Here is an 18,671-nt window from a genome sequence, read left to right as displayed (position 1 = left end):
GACCAGGACACCCTAACAAACAAAGGAAAAACACACAAACACTACCGTTGATGAGTTTAAATAACTGTAACCCTGAAGAGGGTTACAGTACGTGGATGTACATTGTAAATCACTAATACAACCCCATAAAATGAATAAAAACTTGAACAGCCGAAAAATAGTTTTGACACAGTTATCTCAGGCCGTGACAGTTCACATTTTTTGATTATCTTCATGTTTTTCAATCTTGTGATATTGGAAAAACTGCAAAGAAGTTTGCATATGCAAAAAAGAAAAAAAACGAGGAAGAATTTTATCGATGATTTCTCATTTACGTTGAGGAGTTGTTATGTTAATTATAGATACCAAATCACTATATATACTGCTACTATAAATGCTATTACACCTTGCTATTACAACTTGTAGACGTGAATAGGAAGTGAGCACGATCATTTTTGGGTGGAGTTCAGAACTACATTTCAGGTGAGTTTAACGATACTTGAGGAAACGTAAGAAATGCAAAATACTTTGAACCTGTTTCAATTGGTTCTACTGAACATACAGTTGAATTGAAAGAAACGATACTTTTGAAACCAAAAACTTATTTTTGTTTCTAGTATTGAATACAAAAATTAAGATTTATACTTAATTTTCATATTTTATATCATGTAATCTCAGATAATAATAATAATAAAAAACTGTATTCACCGTAAGAGTACAGAATATAAATAAATGAACTACATGATAGAGTGTGAATAAAGACTTGAACGATAAGCGCTATTGCACTTGTTTCGTTATTGTGTAACAAGGAGTATAATTTATAGAGTACGCTACAAGACAAATAGTATGTAACATAAAAACAAAAAAAAATAATTTGAAAAGACATGACGGTATGAGTTGACAGAAAATATAAATAAAACAATAATAATAATAAGATTCGTGTAAACCTAATACAGGGTGCCTGTTTATGGTAACAATGAGTATATTTTCTAGAATACGGCACAAGACAAATAATATAAAAAGAAATAAAACAAGGACATAAACAAATATATGTTGACAGAATGTAAAAATAATAATAAGATTTGTATAAAATGTATATAATGTGACTAGGGTAATATAGCATAATTGGTTGGTATACTTTTTATTCCAATATATTTATCACATATTGTCTTTTTTTTTCGAATATAAACGATTTCAAATTCTTCTTGAAAATTGGAGTGCGGTTACTGTTTTTAATTTCATCAGGAATAATATTGTAGGATTTGGTTGATGTGTATGAAAATGCTCTTTGTGAAATTGACTTTTTCAGTATGATAGGATACGGTATTTTCTTATAATTTCTTGTATAGTAACTGTGATGTTCTGGTTTTATTTGATTTTTGTTGGAATTGTATTTGACGAGTACGTTGTAAAAATGAAGCTGTCTAAGGTCCATTATTTGACATTCCTTGTATAGATCGTCCGAGGAATAGCGATTGTTTCTAAACATTATAATTTTAAGTATTTTCCTTTGCGGGTTGAGATGGGTACGTAGAGCAGCTCCCCAGGCTACAATGCCATATTTCAAATGACTTTCAACCAGCGCATAATAAAGATTTTTTAATTCTTTGATGGGGAGGTATTTCCTCAGAAATCTGAATCTGAATAGGATTGTCTGAAGTTTCTTGATGACATACTTGATATGAGTATCCCATTTCAGGTACCTATCCAAATAAACACCTGAATATTTCACTTCGTCAACAGCTTGAATTGTGAAGTTTGATGTTTGGTTTTTGATAAGGAGATTGTCAAAAGGCAGTAATTGTTTGAATTGCAACTAAAGGGTAAGAAATTGGTTTTCTCCATATTAACAGTGAGTAATTTATTGTCGAACAATTCTTTTATAGCTTTAAAATCCATTTCAACTACATTTTTGAGGTTATTCCAGGTCTTTTCCTCATAAAAAATTGCTGTATCATCTGCATATCCAATTATTGTACCAGCTGTATTAAGTTTGAATAGGTCGTTCATGTAGAGATTGAATAAAGTTGGTCCTAAGATTGTACCTTGGGGCACACCACATTCTACTCTTCTCGGCTCGCTTTGTATCCCTTCAATTCTTCTTGACTGTTCTCTATTGAGTAAATAGCTTTCAAACAGTTTCAGGCAATTGCCCCTAATACCGTTATTTTCCAATGTATTCAGAAGTTTTTTATGATCCACGGTGTCAAAGGCTTTTGAGAGATCAATGAATAGACAGAGAGAGGGTGTGGAGTTCTCTAAAGCCTTGTGTATCTTCTCAGTTAAAGTTATTAAAGCATCATCGGTTGAAATATTTTGTCTGAAGCCAAATTGTTTCTCTGAAATTAGCTGATATTTGTTTATAAATGACGTCAACCTATTTTTCAATAATTTTTCAAAAACTTTCGATAAGTGTGTGATCAGGGATATTGGTCTGTAGTTGTTCACTGAGGTTTTATCTCCTCTTTTGTAAATTGGGCAAATTACTGATTTTTTCATCCTTTATTTTTTTTTGGTTGTTGAGTGTACACCAGTAGAAAATAAAAGTTATTAGTATGCAATCTGAATGTACGACAGAAACAGAATTTTTCAAAAACCTTGTGAATAGCGAAAGAAAAAGACCAAACTAGGGGAATCGGACAGTTTAAATTGTGATGCAATCTACCAAAAGTCGACGAAAGTTTCAAGTCAGTATTTTTGATTTATAATTTTTTTTTGTATACAGTCATTTCATTCGCAATGTTTCGTATCCTTCTTGCACTACGACTTTGTCGGGAAAAATTCGATCGTCTTGGTCGCGGCATTGTTTTTATAATTGTCTAATTTTTTACCATACTTAACCATTGACAAAGTTACGTTTAGCTGCCATTTACCTTTTTTTGTTATACCATGTCAGATACGTTTTTGCTATACCACGTTTTATAGTAACTTCTAGGTGACTTCACGGAAACGCGGTCGAACGGCTCCTTGTTCTAAGCTACCTCTCCACCAATTTTCAGCCACATCGTTTCATCCGTTCTTGAGTTATAAATAGTGTAGCTAACACTTCTTTATATATATATATATATATATATATATATATATATATATATATATCCGTCCGTCGGCGGACCGCGGTCCGCCGACGGACCGCGGTCCACCTGTTGCTGATCGCGGGCCGTAAAGAATACGGGATAATGAGTTTGCTGTCTACAGATTTTTCTGATATTGATCGTGAAAAGCGGTCAAATTCTTGCCTTGAATTAGCCACAAATATGGTGTACCACACAATGTTCTTTTGAATTTCAGCACAGCGATGGATCCATCCTACAACATAACGGATCCTTGTCCGAATAACCTACAGGGAGTTCCCGCACAACTTTTCCTCACCCTTTTAAAATCCCTCATGGCAGCAAAGTGTTCGCTAGGATCATCACAGCTTTACCCAGATGATTATGCACCCAAACTCATGGACGGAGACGATTTCGACTTCATCGTGATAGGAGCTGGATCAGCAGGATCTATGGTGGCAAATAAGTTGAGCGAAAACAAAAATTGGAAGGTGTTGGTCTTGGAAGCTGGAGAACATCCTTCGGCCACTAGCGATGTAATGTACCTCTTTGAATTTTTTTTTGAGATTTGCTGAATATTCTTGAAATTGAAATATTTTTTTGTTCTTGATTATTATACATTACGAAGGATCTCGAGGGTGACGAAAAGAATTGAATTGAACCATCGGAATATAATGTTTATTATGGATAGAAACACCAGAAATATTCACAACTAATATGAAAAAATAAAAATTGTAATGGAGAACTTCATACAGATGTGGAAAAGGCAAAGTTCTAGTTCACCCTGATAAGTTACCGTGTGATACGGAAAATTCTTCAAAAAGAATGATGCTCTGTTACTTGACTTAGTTTATAGATTTTGTCTATACAATAGAGCTAGGAATTTTAATAATACCCACCTTGGCGTTTCGGAATTTAAATACATACTTCCGTCTTGGGAATTGAAAAAAAAAAACAGATTTATATGAAGTTTCCTGAAAGATATCATTAATTTCAGGTGGTGATCACTTGTGATACTTTATGTAGATGATGTTGATCGACTCTAATAATCCTGCAAATCCACAGTTTTTTTTCCAGCATCTGTTTCAGTTATGATATTTTTTGTTCTTAAATCTGTTTTTCCGTTAATCAGCTGTCACCCCCATACGAACGAAAACCCTCAGAAGTTGAGAAATTTGTGCGAGCTAAGGACTGACGAGGTCTTACCTTTTAACGTGTGATTCCTAACACGGTTGCAGAATCATCCCAGCTTCAACCAGATAAATTATCTCGAGGAAAATATCAGGTCGAGGTGGGAATCGAACCCATGGCCTTCCGATCGTGAGTCAGGCGCACTACCACCGCGGCCAATTCCACAACAATGGTACAATTAATTGTTATAATTGTTCATATTGTGCTGATTCGAATCCACACATTTTTCATAAGGCAACATCGCCAAGAATTAAATGTATGGCATGGTATTTTAGGTGATCGTATCGTTGGCCCTTCATTCTTAGAAGACAATCGATATTATAAAAACTTATCATAAATGAATGTCATCTAATTACCCCCAGAAATGTTCCTTAACGCTTTCTGCAAAATCAATGTAATTATAGATACATATCTGTATTATCTGTATCTGTAGAGTAGGGAGGGTGTAGACCCACAGCAGTTAGGCCACATGTGACCCGTTGTACATCGTCCCGAGGAGTTGTCCTCCTAGGTCATCGTACATCCTGTCCTTTCCAGGAAAGTGAACAGGTCACTAGGAGAAATCTCCTTTATATCGGTAGGCGTAGGCCAAGACTCGTCGAAAACACTCTCTTTGGCAACATTGAGGTGTCTCAGGGTGGCCTCCGCGAAGGTTATGGAACCCTACTTGGGGTTCCTTCCTTGGAGGTGCACAAGTGAGGAAGCTTTCCTGCAGGGGCAGTCGGTTCCTTGCCTTCATACAAGGCGGAGCTCTTGGCGCCCGCCGCAGGAAGTGCCATTGCTGTTGTGGGTGAAGTGGGGGAAGAGGAGGTTGCACTTATAGTTGCTGCCACTCCTGCCTCCTTCGATCTGTTTCTCCTTATGGCCTCGGCGCCGCAAATGCGCTTACGCCTTGACCTTTGTATTACATCACGAGGTGATCTGCTATGTCATTCAGCCTCATTCCAAGCGGTAGATTGGGGTGGACATTTCTATTCATCCCCGGCTACCGCCTTGGATTGAGGTGACCATATCTGTTCAGCTTCGGAATTTGTTTTTGTTGTTTCTGTTTTTTGTTCTTGTTTCATTCATGTGTGTTCCCACGTGTAGCAAGGGAAGAGTTGGTACCTCTGGCAGAGCCCCGCCTTACCAGAGGTAGGCTGATTACAATAAGGTTGCGCTCACTTCCCCAAAGGGATCGTTCGTAACCGCATATCACCCTGCGGCCATTCAGCTGGCGGTACGATTCCTTACACCTTAGCTTGGGTAGACTAGTCCACGGTGGCATGTTTTGCGAAGGCTTTTTGGGGAGTTTTAGTTCCCCTCACCCTACTTATTTCTGCCGCTGTTCAGGAGTTCGGCGACCCCGTCCGTAAGGCCACATTGGCTTCCCGAACAGGGCCTCCAGTTCCCTGGCCGTTGCCCTATCCGCCACCTGGGGACGCGCCTGATGGGTAGCCCAACCCACGGGTTACAGGTGCATAATTTGATTTCACCATGGATTTCCATTTTGAAAAATTGAGAACAATTTTTTTGAGAATTTCACGGGCTCTCAAATGATGTAACGCTCGATGCCTACTCTCAATATACATTTTCAGGATAATTCACTTCAATCCACTACTTGAAGGAAAATAAAATGTCTCCTTTCAATCTGAACTCGAGTATTTTACCATATCTGCGACATTATTACCCTCAATGTCAAGATTTCTATAGGCCACCTTGTATACTATTACGTTTTTCTCCGTGGGTTTACCAAGAATTGACTACAGTGTATGATAATCAAACCTAACTTTATTTCACTTTCAATACAACAAAACACGTTAACTCAAACCAAATATTATTCAAATTTCTATCGCCTTACTAGATCGCTCCGCGTACCGCACTGTCATTTGACTGTCTCGATAGGCGAGAGGATCGTGTTTATATTTGGCAATCGAAGGCCGTAGAAAATTCTCAGGAATTCTATCGAAGCAACGCGAACATCGAACCAGTGCAAACACCTAACAGCCACGAAACAGGACCATTATTCTTGAGGAAACACCACCTCTGAAACGGCCGCTAGCACACCTCGAGTTAGCCGTGATCTTAGTCACGTCACAATTGAATTATGGCTACCAGCAGCGGCCGGAGGTACTTTTTTTTGGGCAGTTTCCATACAGTTCATCACAATTACAACATGAATAAAATCTTGTGAAAAAAAGATGATATTCCATTGATCTTATATCTATAGCGTACTAATGAAATTTTTTTTCAAGATTCCCAGCCTGACGTTTAGTCTGCAAGGTACTGCTGAAGACTGGCAGTACAAAACAGAATTTTCCGAAAAATCATGCCTTGGTATAGAAGACAGCATATGCAAATGGCCCCGAGGAAAGGCCTTGGGCGGCTGCAGTTCTGTGAACTATATGTTATATGTCAGAGGAAATAAAAGAGACTACGACGAATGGGCTGAGAGCGGAAATGTGGGTTGGGACTGGGAGAGCGTTTTTCCGCACTTCAAAGAATTTGAAAGGTTAGAATCTGAGGTTTTCAGTGGATTATATGGTACAAACGGATCCTTGCCGATAACTAGATATGAATCAGGTGAGGAAGAACATGTTTTTTCAACAATTTCAAGCTTTTTCCAGGTTCATTATTTGAAAAATAATGTATGATTTCTCTGTTCCATTCAACTCTAGAATAACACATTCGAGATAACATTGAAAACATCGTTTTAAGACTATCAAATTTTTAATGTGATTCATTTTGAAGAAGTAGCTTTAACAATTAATATCACGATCATCTTATACAGTATGGAGTATTCCAACAGAGGCTTCTGAACTCTGAAAATTGTCAAGGCCATCTTGTTAAGGCTGCATCTGTCATTTATTCAGCCTGATTTGCCAAATCACCATGGATCCATATAGCATTCAACAAAACGTGCAAATAATTAAATTGTTCAATCAAAATTAGTGTTCTGTTCGAGCAACGTACCGCGCGCTTCGCCAATTTTACGGTCGCCATAATCATCCTACCATAAGGACTATTCGCAATGTGGTTAAGTCCACTGGTTCAGTGGACTTAAATATATCCACCCGATCGCCGACAAAACGCAAGATCTGCCGAAAATATCGCCGCCATCTGTGAGAGTGTGCAGGAGAATTCCAGTCAGTCGATTTCGCGTCGCTCTCAAGAATTTGGCCTTTCGTATACCACAACTCGACGAATTTTGCGTCGACTCGGGCCTGCACCCGTACAAAATTCAACTGACCCAGGAACTGAAGATAAACGACCATAGACAACGATATGTGTCCGCTGAATGGGCTTTGGAGCAATTGACGACTGATCCTTATTTTCATCGAAAAATCATTTTTAGCGATGAAACCCGACCCATTTATTGATGAATGAGATTCAAGAGCGACCAATGCGTCCCGAAAAAGACACATTTGGTGTAGATTTTGGGCTGGCGGTGTCATTGGTCCATATTTCTTCGAGAACGACTTTGGCCAGGCTACCACTGCCAACGGAGAAAACTATAGGTCACTGATTTCCAACTTTTTTTGGCCTGAATTGGATGATATAGATACCAACTACATATGGTTTCAACAGGACAGCGCGAATGAACCACAAACCGCAGCGATACTCAAAGCCAGTCTTTCTCAAAGTGGGCGATAACGTCCCCTTGATGGCGCTGGAGGCCTATAGGGGGGCAGTAAAGGGCACAGAAAAGATTGGGGGGCGTTGAAGCGGTTGAAGCGGGGCGATGACTGATTTAAAAATGTTGTTTTTGCTTTTAACACAAACTTTACCGCTCCTTTACGCTTAACGCGTGTTTCCTCGTGTAACGCCATCTAGAGGCTAGACAGTAGCTATTTCCTGTCCGATAGTTGTCAAACTGTACAATAGATGGCGGTAAGCTTCAATGCGAAGCGAGAAGTTTCTAGTCTCCATTCTCGAAAGTACTAGGCCCGCCCGCTGTCTCATATAATAGCGCGCGCGCGCCATCCAGTCAGTAATATCATTCGAAGATATTACGAAAACAAGTGAATTCAGTTAGCGACTAGCTAGGTAAAGTGATGTACGTGCGGTGGTGAATACTGTGAGTGGTGTCATTAGCAAAAAAATAATAAAATCGTTGGGCGTAGTATTTACCTATTGATTCAGGTACGCTACGCCTAATGATTTCATAATTTTTTTATCTGATCAATATCGTAGATTGCTGAGTGGAGTGGTGTCATGACTGCTACCTACTCTGATATGATGGTTTGGCCCTGTTGCAGAGAGTTATATTAAGTCACACCAGCTGCTGACTAAACAGTAACCATATTTTTGTGGGTTTTTGTCTTGGCGAAGTGCCTGAGTGGCTCATCGGTGTCTAGGTTAGGTTAGGTGAGGTCCAAAGTGAGTAGGTCTATTCGACCCTCATTGTGGTTCACACCTATTCACACTCGACCAAATAAACCCAGCTTCCCAACGAAACCGATCAGATGGTGAGAGATGTTAAGAGTACGACTCTGCCAAACTCAAAAAACCTGATTCGGTCCACAGTGAGGCAGGCACAAAGTATGCTGCTGCTGCTTCATCATTTACCAAATAGAGGCGACACACATTGTCTTCCGACAGTCCGAGTCTCTGCATATGATGATTTAAATGACAGTGTAAAAAGGCCAGTTAGACATCGTAGTTCATCCCTACTGTAGTCCAACAACTGTTTGGTATAAAGCTTCGAAGGGTGAATAAACGCCTGCTGCCTCCCGGAAGAGTATGTCAGAAGTCCATGAATCTTCTTGCCTTCCAGGTGTTCAATCTTTGTTTGGCAAAGCCTAAAGCGATGCCAATGATATGTTCTGGTCCGATAAAGCTGCTTGCAGCATCCTCCTTTGCAAGGTAGTCAGCTGCCTCATTGCTTTCCAAGCCAGTATGGTCAGGAATCCAGACCAGAGGTAATCTGTTGAGTCTTTCTTTCGAGTAGAGTTGTTTTTGGCAATTTGTTACCAATTTAGACGTTGCTCGGTAGGAGCCAAGAGCTTCCAACGCCGGAGGATCCAGTCCTTTCTACTCGGGAACAGTAGTTTATAAGGCAGTTCGTAGTTGATAGTTGGAGACAGTCCGAGGTCATTTCCAGAATGCTCTTGCACTCTGCATTATATTGAGAAGGATCTCTATGGCCGCTGACGGTGTGGCACTGATGGCACCACTGATGGCCAGATAAGCCTGTCTCTGTAAGTCAGAGAGCTTCTGTAAAGCCTTCGGCCATCAGGCAATTGCACCAGGCAATTGTTCAGAGTACAATAGAGCTACTAAAACAAATGACATTAAAACGGACAAAACTTTTCCAACAACCAACAAAATAATAGAGCTTTGAATTATTATGGCGACCAAAAGTACTTTACAACAAATTCAATGCCGATACAACTAATTGGAGATGCAAAACTCCCGGTGCCGGTGGCTGACGTAACGGATTTCAAAAAATGCGGCAAACTCTCGAAAATCATGTCTAAGCATTATAGTTGTTCGGTATCTCCATCTCGATTGACATCACGTATAATTGAAAAACGTCAGTCAGCTGACCGTGAATGCAATACACATATTCCTTTTTTATTTCGCAGGTATACCAGTTGCACAAACAATAAAAGAAGTTGGACGAGTATTGGGCTACCCCAGCCTTGATGAAGAAAACCCGGTAAAACCTTTGGGTTTCTTGAACATATTGAACAACATAGGAAATGGGACGAGATTCAATGCGGCAAAAGCTTTTCTAGGATCCGTTAAAGATAGAGAAAACTTATCAGTGGCACGACAATCTTTCGTAGAGAAAATTATCATCGACGAAAAGTCAGGAACAGCAAAAGGAATTGAAGTTGCAATAGGAAATCGTACGTTGAAACTGTACGCGAAGAATGAAATCATATTATCCGCAGGTGCAATAAACTCACCGCAACTCCTCATGATTTCGGGGATAGGACCGAAAAAACACCTTGGAGAGCTAGGCATCAACGTTATTAAAGACTTACCAGTGGGACAGAACCTGCAGGATCATTTGATATTTATGGGATTCCTCGTGAAAACGAACTCCAACGCGGTCAAGCCACAGAACCCTCAAGATGCAACCGACGATATTTACAAATATATGATGTACAGAAGTGGAGAAATGTCCAGAATAGGTATCACCAACTTGATGGGATTTGTCAATACAAAAAACGATTCAATATACCCCAATATCCAGTTTCACCACATGCTATTTCGACCAGGAGATACATATATTTTACGAACAATTTATACAGCTATGGGTTTCAATGAAAATGTTACTAACAGAATGTTCGAATATACTGAAAAAAACCCAGTACTTCAACCTATTCCCACTCTTCTCAGGCCAATATCCAAGGGCGAAATATTGTTAAGGTCCGACAGTCCTTTTGAGACGCCCATCATTCGAACAGGATACTTCACCGATGAGAAAGATGAGGATATGAATGAGCTCTTAACTGGAATAAGGTAGATAGATATAGAACTCTAAATCAGAGGTTCACAAACTTATTTTGTCTAAAGCCCACTTCGAGAATTAATTGTTTTCTAGCGTCCCTCAATTTTTTTCACTTTACTACATCTTAAGAATCACAATCGCAACCATTATTTTAATAATTGAATTATGTGTGTCATGTGAAAATAAGACTTTCTGATGAGGGTAATGTAAAACACCATTTTGTAATATTAGGAAAACTTTTATTCATGTTATTAAAACAAACATTTCAATTTGAATTTTGAAACTAATCTAATGTGAAGGATGAATTTTTAACAAGTTTGTTAATATCAGGCTGGTATTTACTCAAAAATACCACCGCGTGCGGTAATCTGCAACCGATTTCTCCTTTTAGTTAGCAACGTTGCCACAGCACTATATCTACGTTCACACGAATACGATGATGGGAATGCTATCAAAATTCGTTGAACGATGGTACAATTGCGGGATTGGCTTTTGTAGCCGAAATTCGTGGTATCCATTTTTGAATTTTATTTTTATTTCCTCGTTCGTTATCAGTTCTATGAGTTCTTCTTCCAGCTGGGGTGATCCTGCTGTGTTGACATTTGAAAAAGGATCCAACACCCAGTCAAGTACTTCCAATTTGAAAATGTCCTGGAATAACACAGGTCTGTCAAGTACGCCATATCATTCTTTGAAGTGATGAGGTTGTCGTGCAATTGTTTGTCTTTGTTTTCCAAGAACTGTATTACAGAGTCAAATAGATTGTAAAATCAAGTCAGACAGTTACCTCTTGATAATCAACGAACTTCTGTGTGAAATAGCAATCGGTTGAAATCTTCATCATTAGTAACACAAAGCTGATTGAATAATCTGTCATTGAAAGAGCTGTGTCGGATTTTATTGACTGCTTTGATGATATATTGCTGTGATTGAGAGAGGCACTCACTCAAATTTCTCGCAACCAAATGTTGCCTATGAATGACGCAATGTACAGCGAGCACATCTGGAATTTAATTTTTCAAGTACGCTATAAAGCCTTTGTGATGAGTTGTAATATCCGGAGCGCCATACGTAGCAGCTGATATAATATTCTTCAGTGGAATTTCTTCCTCATCACAAATTTTTTTCAGTGTATTATATATGGTTACACCTTTTGTATCCGTCTCTAAATTCCTGGCAAATAGAAGTTCTTGATATATTTTCTCATTTTTAATAAACCTCACGTATGAAACAATGCTTCATTGGTTGGTAAAGTGGACTCATCTAACTGAATTGAGAATTTAGAAGTCTTCAGATGATTGCACAATGGCTCTTCAATGTGTTCAGCCATCTCATCAATTCGTCTTTGCACGGAACTATTGCGCAAAGGAATTTTTCAGATAATATCTGCCGCTGGTTTATGTAGCACAGTAGTTATTACTTTTTTTATTTCCGGTAAAATTAAATTATCTCCAATAGTGAGAGGTTTACCTGTTTGAGCAGTTAGCAAGGAGATATTGTGTCGATTTGACACAGTTGGCTGAGTTGGGTGTTTCTTTTCCAGTTCTTGAAAATAAGTCACACTTTTGCATTTTATTGGATGGATTTGTAGGATTTTCAATAAATCCATATTTTATATATTCCGCGCTATACTGCCGACATAATTTTGTCTTCAACAATGCCGAAGTGAAGAATCTATTAAAAACTTGCTAATGACACCACTTACAGTATTCACCACCGCACGTACAGCACTTTACCTAGCTAGTCGCTAACGAAATTCACTTGTTTTCGTCATATCGTCGAATGACATCACTGGCTGAATGAGTGAATGAAAATCGTTTATTCAAATTTTTTGGTTAATTACACTTCATTTGTTGGGTATTTTTGTGTGAGGCCCTGCTATAGGCTAATGCCTCTTCAGGGTGAATGGCTGAATGGCGCTAGCGCTTTTATATGAGGCAGCGGCCAGGCCTAGTACTTTCGAGAATGGTGACTAGAAACTTCTCGCTTCGCATTGAAGCTTACCGCCATCTATTGTACAGTTTGACAACTATCGGACAGGAAATAGTTACTGTCTAGTCCCCTGGATGGCTATACACTAGGAAACATGCGTTAAGCGTAAAGGAGCGATAAAGTTTGTTGTTTTGATTCCGGAGTGAAGTGATGGATCCATGTTTCATCCATTGTCATACATCGACGCAAAAATTCCGGTTTGTCATGTTAAACATGGCCAAACACTGCTAAGAATCATCATGACGTTCTTATTTTTAGTTAACAATGAGCTCGCGTGGCACCCCCTTGGAACAGAGTTTTCTCATAGTCAAATGCTTATGCAATATAAAGCCAACACGTTCTTTTGATAACTTTACAATGTCAGCTAACTCATGCATCTTCACTTTCCGATCATTTAAAGCGATTTTGTGGATTTTTTAATGTTTTCTCTAAGACCACGTTCGAAGTCAGCAAACCGCCATTTAATTGTTGTTTCTGATGGAGCCGAATCCTTATAACACTTTTCAAGCCATTGCTTTGCTTGAACGGCATTTTTCGACATCAAGAAACAGCGTAAAATTGAAACACGAAATTGTTTTTGATTCATTGTTTTGAAAATAACAAAAGTAGTTTCACTCTTAGCACAATGACAAACTTATGAGTAGAATAACATGAAATTGTAACAGGTTTCTTTTGAAGCGGTGAATACAGTAATACTAGTGCCATCTATGTGTTAGCCCCGATACTTTTTAGCCAATGTAGTATTTGTGTAAAGAAAAACTATAATGGCCAATATATCGGTTCGCAATTGCCGTGCAATTAGCAAACATATATTTGCTAATTGCGCGACAATCACAAACACAAAAGATAAATAACGCGATCGGCGTAGTCTGGCATTGTTCACTGTCACGCATGAGCAGTCGAATAATTTTACACTAAGAACATGTGCCACAAACTGGATTTTACAGTAAATGTGTTTTTCAATTCCGTAGAGTGAATTTTCAATCTATTCCGGAATTTTACAACAAATCAAATAGTCTTACTGGAGAACCAGGCTCAGTTTTATGAAATAGTGAAAATAGAGAGATCCGACTGTCTGAATTAATTAAGAGTACCTCTATTTTAAAAGTCGACTTTGAAATTATTACTCTAAAGCGATTTTTGCTGTGTAGTATGCAGACTTTATGACTCAAATTTCTTCTAGAACTGCGGTAGACAAGAGCGTTGCCAACGAGGGGCAGCAGAGGCAACTGCTCCCCCTGCCTCCCGTTAGTTGGAGATCAAATGTACCTAGCCCCAAAGCGACCAAAGTGCGAGAAGTCGACTTCCTTACCTATTAATAAATTCCGCATCGCATGACAAAACGTAAATAAATTCACAAGGTTTAATGTATATTGTAGAAAGTACTGGAGTATTCAGAATAACATTAAGATTTTGACATCCGTTTTTAAAATCGCCGCCATTATCATCACGACTATATCAGATTTGCCATTAAATAGTGTAAAAATATGTAGGTAGGAGGTAGGTATGGTGTGTGTGTTGTGTGCATTGTATTTCTTTCTACGACAGCCGTTCACCAGCATTCACGTTAGTTTTGTATACTTTGTATGCGGCATACCTAAAGAAGAAGTTACTGTTACGAACATACAATTTTAATTGGTTTTGTGGACAATGCCATCTATAAGTGTAAATGTTTATAAGAAACACCTACAGCCTACAGTTGAATAAATCGACTACAATCCTTGTAAAATCTATTATTGCTACTCGACGCTAGATGGCGCTTGTTCAATGAACGCTCTGGAATTTGGTAGCAGTTTCTAGACCAGGTAGAATATTACCGTACATTCTAGTATGATGTTCATTAAGGTATATGAAGACGTGAGTCGCTGTGAGCGAGTCACTGACCAATCGTCTTCAACTCAATCAGGTTGGAGCCCAGCTCCCTTACCCTTTCAGCTGATATTTGTCTGAGGGGATGTTGGTGGTATGAAGTCCTCAGACATCAGTACCGCCCTTCATGGGGTACCCCTACCTGGCTGGAGTGGGATGGATGAAAAGTCTACTCGTCCGTTAACGGGGGACATGAGGGCCTCTATATCGAGAGGGGTCATCTACAGCATAATCTATAGCTATAGGATTTTCGTGAGTTTCCGTGCTATCAAAAACTCGCCGATTTCTCGACTAAATGGACTGTCAAATGAAAGACAGCTGCAAATCTCTGCGGATGGTTTCATTCCGCACGAACCAAGGAGCATTCACAATCATCTTCATCCACTTATTTTGCAATCTCTCCAGAATGGAGATATTATACGTAGCCGCTTGTCCCAGACGCCTGAAGCATACATGATGACAGTCTTGAACAGGCTAGATAGTATTTTGTTCTTTAGACTCATTTTTGATTTTCTGTTGATCAGAGGGTACAGACTAGTTATCCGACCCTCGATCTTTGACTTAACGCACATAATGTGCGGGTTCCAAGTGAGCCTACGGTCTATTAGAAGGCCGAGGTACTCTACCCGCGCTTGCCAGTCAGTCTCCCTTCCAGAGATTCTCACTTTTCTGGCCGGAGAATATAGCATTTTTCCCATGGTTATCGCCCGAGTCTTGTTCGGGTTCACTCGGATCTTCCAATCGAGGTCATTCAATGCACGTTGCATGTAGACGATGCCGAGTTCCCGACCCATTGAAGACGAGAGGAGAGCCGTGTCATCGGTGTATAGGGATATCTTCACACGCTCGGGCCTTGGAAGGTCACTGGTGTAAAGTGAGTACAACGTCGGAGAGAGCACGGCCTCCTGTGGCTCTCTCTGTTGTCAGACAGAGAGCCCTCTACTCTAACCTGAAATGTTCTGTCTCTCAGGAAAGACCCAATCCACCGGATCAGGCCCCGATGCAGATCTAACGCGAATAATTTGTGCATAAGGCCTTCGTGCCATACACGGTCGAAGGCCTTCGAGATGTCTAACAGTACAATGTGCACTTTTTTATTAGTGTTCAACTCGTGGATGGTGTTTTCGACCAGCCTTAGAGCCTGTAACTCAGTGCAGTGTTCTCTCCTGAAGCCAAAGTGAGCGAGTCACTTTTAATTGGAAGCGATCAACGAAACAAGCTAAACAAGCGAATTGGAAAGCGATTATAAGACTACCGGCTTGTGAACCTATTGCTCAGTTTTATGAATTACCGAACATGAAGAATGAAATCGAACTTTGGCAGCAATTGTGACACGATAGGCTCAATCTAACAAATCTTACAGTTGTTGATGTCCTAAAAGATACAAATTCCTTCTTTTCCGAAACGAAAAAACCATTGAAAATTTTGATCGCTTTACCATGCACGACCTGTACAGTAGAGCGATTCTTTAGCAGCCTCAGAAGACTGAAAACATGGCTAAGAAACACCATGATCGCCTTCATGATCTGGCCATGATGAGTGTATACAGAGCTATAATAAATAAAAATCTAAATAATTTTAATGATGAAGTGGTTGAAAGTTTTGCAAAAAATCCCCGCAGGATATGTTTTAATTAAATATTATTTTTGTTAAAATAAATGATTATTACTGTGTTCACAAGTTTGGTTTTGTTATTGTGCTGTCGAGGGCTTGTGAAGGTTTATACATTGATATCAGAACCGTTCTTATTACAATCGTCATCGAGGCAAAGACTTCCACAATGTAACGCTTCATGTTTTCGACTGTACCAGGCGTTCATATTTTTTATCCTCAATAATATTGCCCCACTGTCCCCCCTTAGTCATAAGCTGGCGACGCCCTTGGTGGTAGAAATTATCAAAGGCGATGAAGCAACTGATATCCCGGAAAATAGCTTTGAACCAGCTTGTTAACCCTCATTCACTCATTTGTTTTTTATTTTCATAGGTTCTTAGAACAGATGGTGGAGTCCGCCTCTTTCAAAAAACACGATCCGGAAATTTTGCCACCCAACCTTCCTTTGCCACCAACGGTACGGCGGTGGTGAATAGCAGGCTGATGGTGCATGGATTGAAAAATTTAAGGGTGGTAGACGCCAGTATAATGCCGAATATAGTCAGCGGGAATACCAATGCTGCGTCCATGATGATCGGACATAAGGGAGGTGTTATGATTGTTGAGGACTGGAAGTAGAAACTTTTCGAAATGTGTTGTTGAAAACAAAAATTAATAGTTGTAGATCCAAACTGAAGAATTACATTTCATAAACTAGTAGGCAATATTATTTAATTATGCTAGTAGCAATTGTTTTTGCAAATTTGTTGGGAGAACATATGGAAGTAAATATCTAAATATGCAAGAGTTATTTTTGAAATTCCTACAGATTTTCTAGATTGATTCTTGTTATGAATTGTTCAAGATTAAGCTATTAATCAATGTGAATGAATGAATACATACGTATTTTCATGCCCCATTCACTATAAATCATTGAATAAACAAATTAATAATTTTTGCTACGGATTCTATACAATGTGCCACTTCTCTCATCGCTTTCATGCGTTCAGAACGGAAGATTTCTCACGTAGTTAGAAATATCCGCCATTACAGTGAGAAATAATTTCTCACTGTCATCACATGAATTGTTACATGTCAGATTGATATGACACGTTCTCCATGTTGACAACGCTACGCCGACGATTTGCGTGCAATATCCAAGTAGCCCATTGTCGGCGTTTCCATAACAACAAAACCGAAGCACTGCATAATTATTGCTGTCAACTTACCCAACGAAAACAGTTTTATTGTTGATTGTTATAGTATAAACAGTTCAGATTCATTAAATACTTATTGAATATAATGGAATACGAAGATTTAGAGTTGGAAAATACACCTTCAGAAAGCACAACGAGAGAAAAATATGAAATCGTTTACAGAAACTTCATGGACTGAAAATGAAAGCCATGGTAAATTCTTGTTCCGAAAATGCCTTGTTAGTTTATTTTGAAGGGATGTCAAGAAGATTGAAATCATCAACATTATGGTCTCAGTACTCGATGCTGAGGAATACCTTTATTATTTAAAACTGTGTTGATATATCAAAATACGTGAAACTACGTTCATTTTTAAAACGCAAATCTGAAAAATATGCTCCAAAACACTCAAAAACAATAACTTCTGAACAAATTCAACAATTTTCGAAAGATGCACCTGATGAAAAGTATTTGATGATGAAAGTAAGAATTGAAAATTTTCAAATTGTTATCAAAAAATGAATGTTTAGTTTTGATTTCAGGCTGCTTTAGCTACTGGCCTTATTTTATGATGGTCTTCGAAAATTAAAAATTGATGACATGGAAGATAATTGTTCAAATATAACTGTTAATTACTATTTCAAATAAAATATAAAAATGAGTTAATGACATACAAGTATTATTATACAGGGCTATTCAAATTCGTTTCTATACATTGGGATATCGTAAACGATAAGAGATAGTGTCAGTTAATTTATGGCAAAGTTGCGTATTTTATTCAATTAAATTTCTCAGTATGAAGTGAATGTCTACGATCTAAAAATTATAACAAAAATACAGGTCCGTATTTGAAAATTTTTCTATTGAGAAACTCTGCCTCGACAAGAGAAAAGATTGGGTTATCTTGGTCAAGATGAAACAAGATAAAAGGGATAAGTAAGGCAAGAAAAGTCAAGAGAAAGTAATCAAGTACATGAAATGAGTCAATTTCAGTCCCGACAAAAGAACCGCTATAAATACAATTCGCAATTACATCCAATATCTTAAGTTGGTGTCGAGGCTAAGGACAACGTCTACCACGGTGACGACCTGGGTTCGATTTTCATACCTATAAACTTGCGTAGTCGCAAGGGGGTCCGAGCGGTGGGGCGGTGTTGCAAGGGGGCCCGAGCGGTGGGGCGGAGTACTAAGGGGGCTCACGCTCTTTGAATCTCTCCGATACTCATTCCAACCTGCATCGATTACGTCACACGTTTCTCTACCAACACATTCGTTTGACCTAAAAATTGCAAAAAGTTCAGCTCCATAAGAAAATACATGGGATTTTGCTCTCGTACCCGTCTTGTTCATCTACTGAAT

The 18,671-nt window shown here is 38.9% G+C and overlaps 1 protein-coding gene across 1 annotated transcript; it reads left to right on the top strand.

The window, feature by feature from the left end:
• The first annotated feature begins 328 nt into the window (after positions 1 to 328).
• On the top strand, positions 329 to 16,836 carry LOC111510913 (glucose dehydrogenase [FAD, quinone]-like). The gene is given in 6 exon segments (XM_074174205.1): positions 329 to 462; positions 3,268 to 3,565; positions 6,455 to 6,782; positions 9,788 to 10,673; positions 16,510 to 16,586; positions 16,589 to 16,836. Coding segments are annotated over 5 exon segments (1,749 nt in total). The 5' UTR covers positions 329 to 462; positions 3,268 to 3,274; the 3' UTR covers positions 16,756 to 16,836.
• The last annotated feature ends 1,835 nt before the right edge of the window (positions 16,837 to 18,671 follow it).

Source organism: Leptinotarsa decemlineata, unplaced genomic scaffold, assembly GCF_025532065.1.
Source record: "Leptinotarsa decemlineata unplaced genomic scaffold, Ldec_3_MD MMD2_tig00000505_RagTag_RagTag, whole genome shotgun sequence".
NCBI lineage: Eukaryota > Metazoa > Arthropoda > Insecta > Coleoptera > Chrysomelidae > Leptinotarsa > Leptinotarsa decemlineata.
This window is presented reverse-complemented; position numbering and strand designations above follow the sequence as displayed.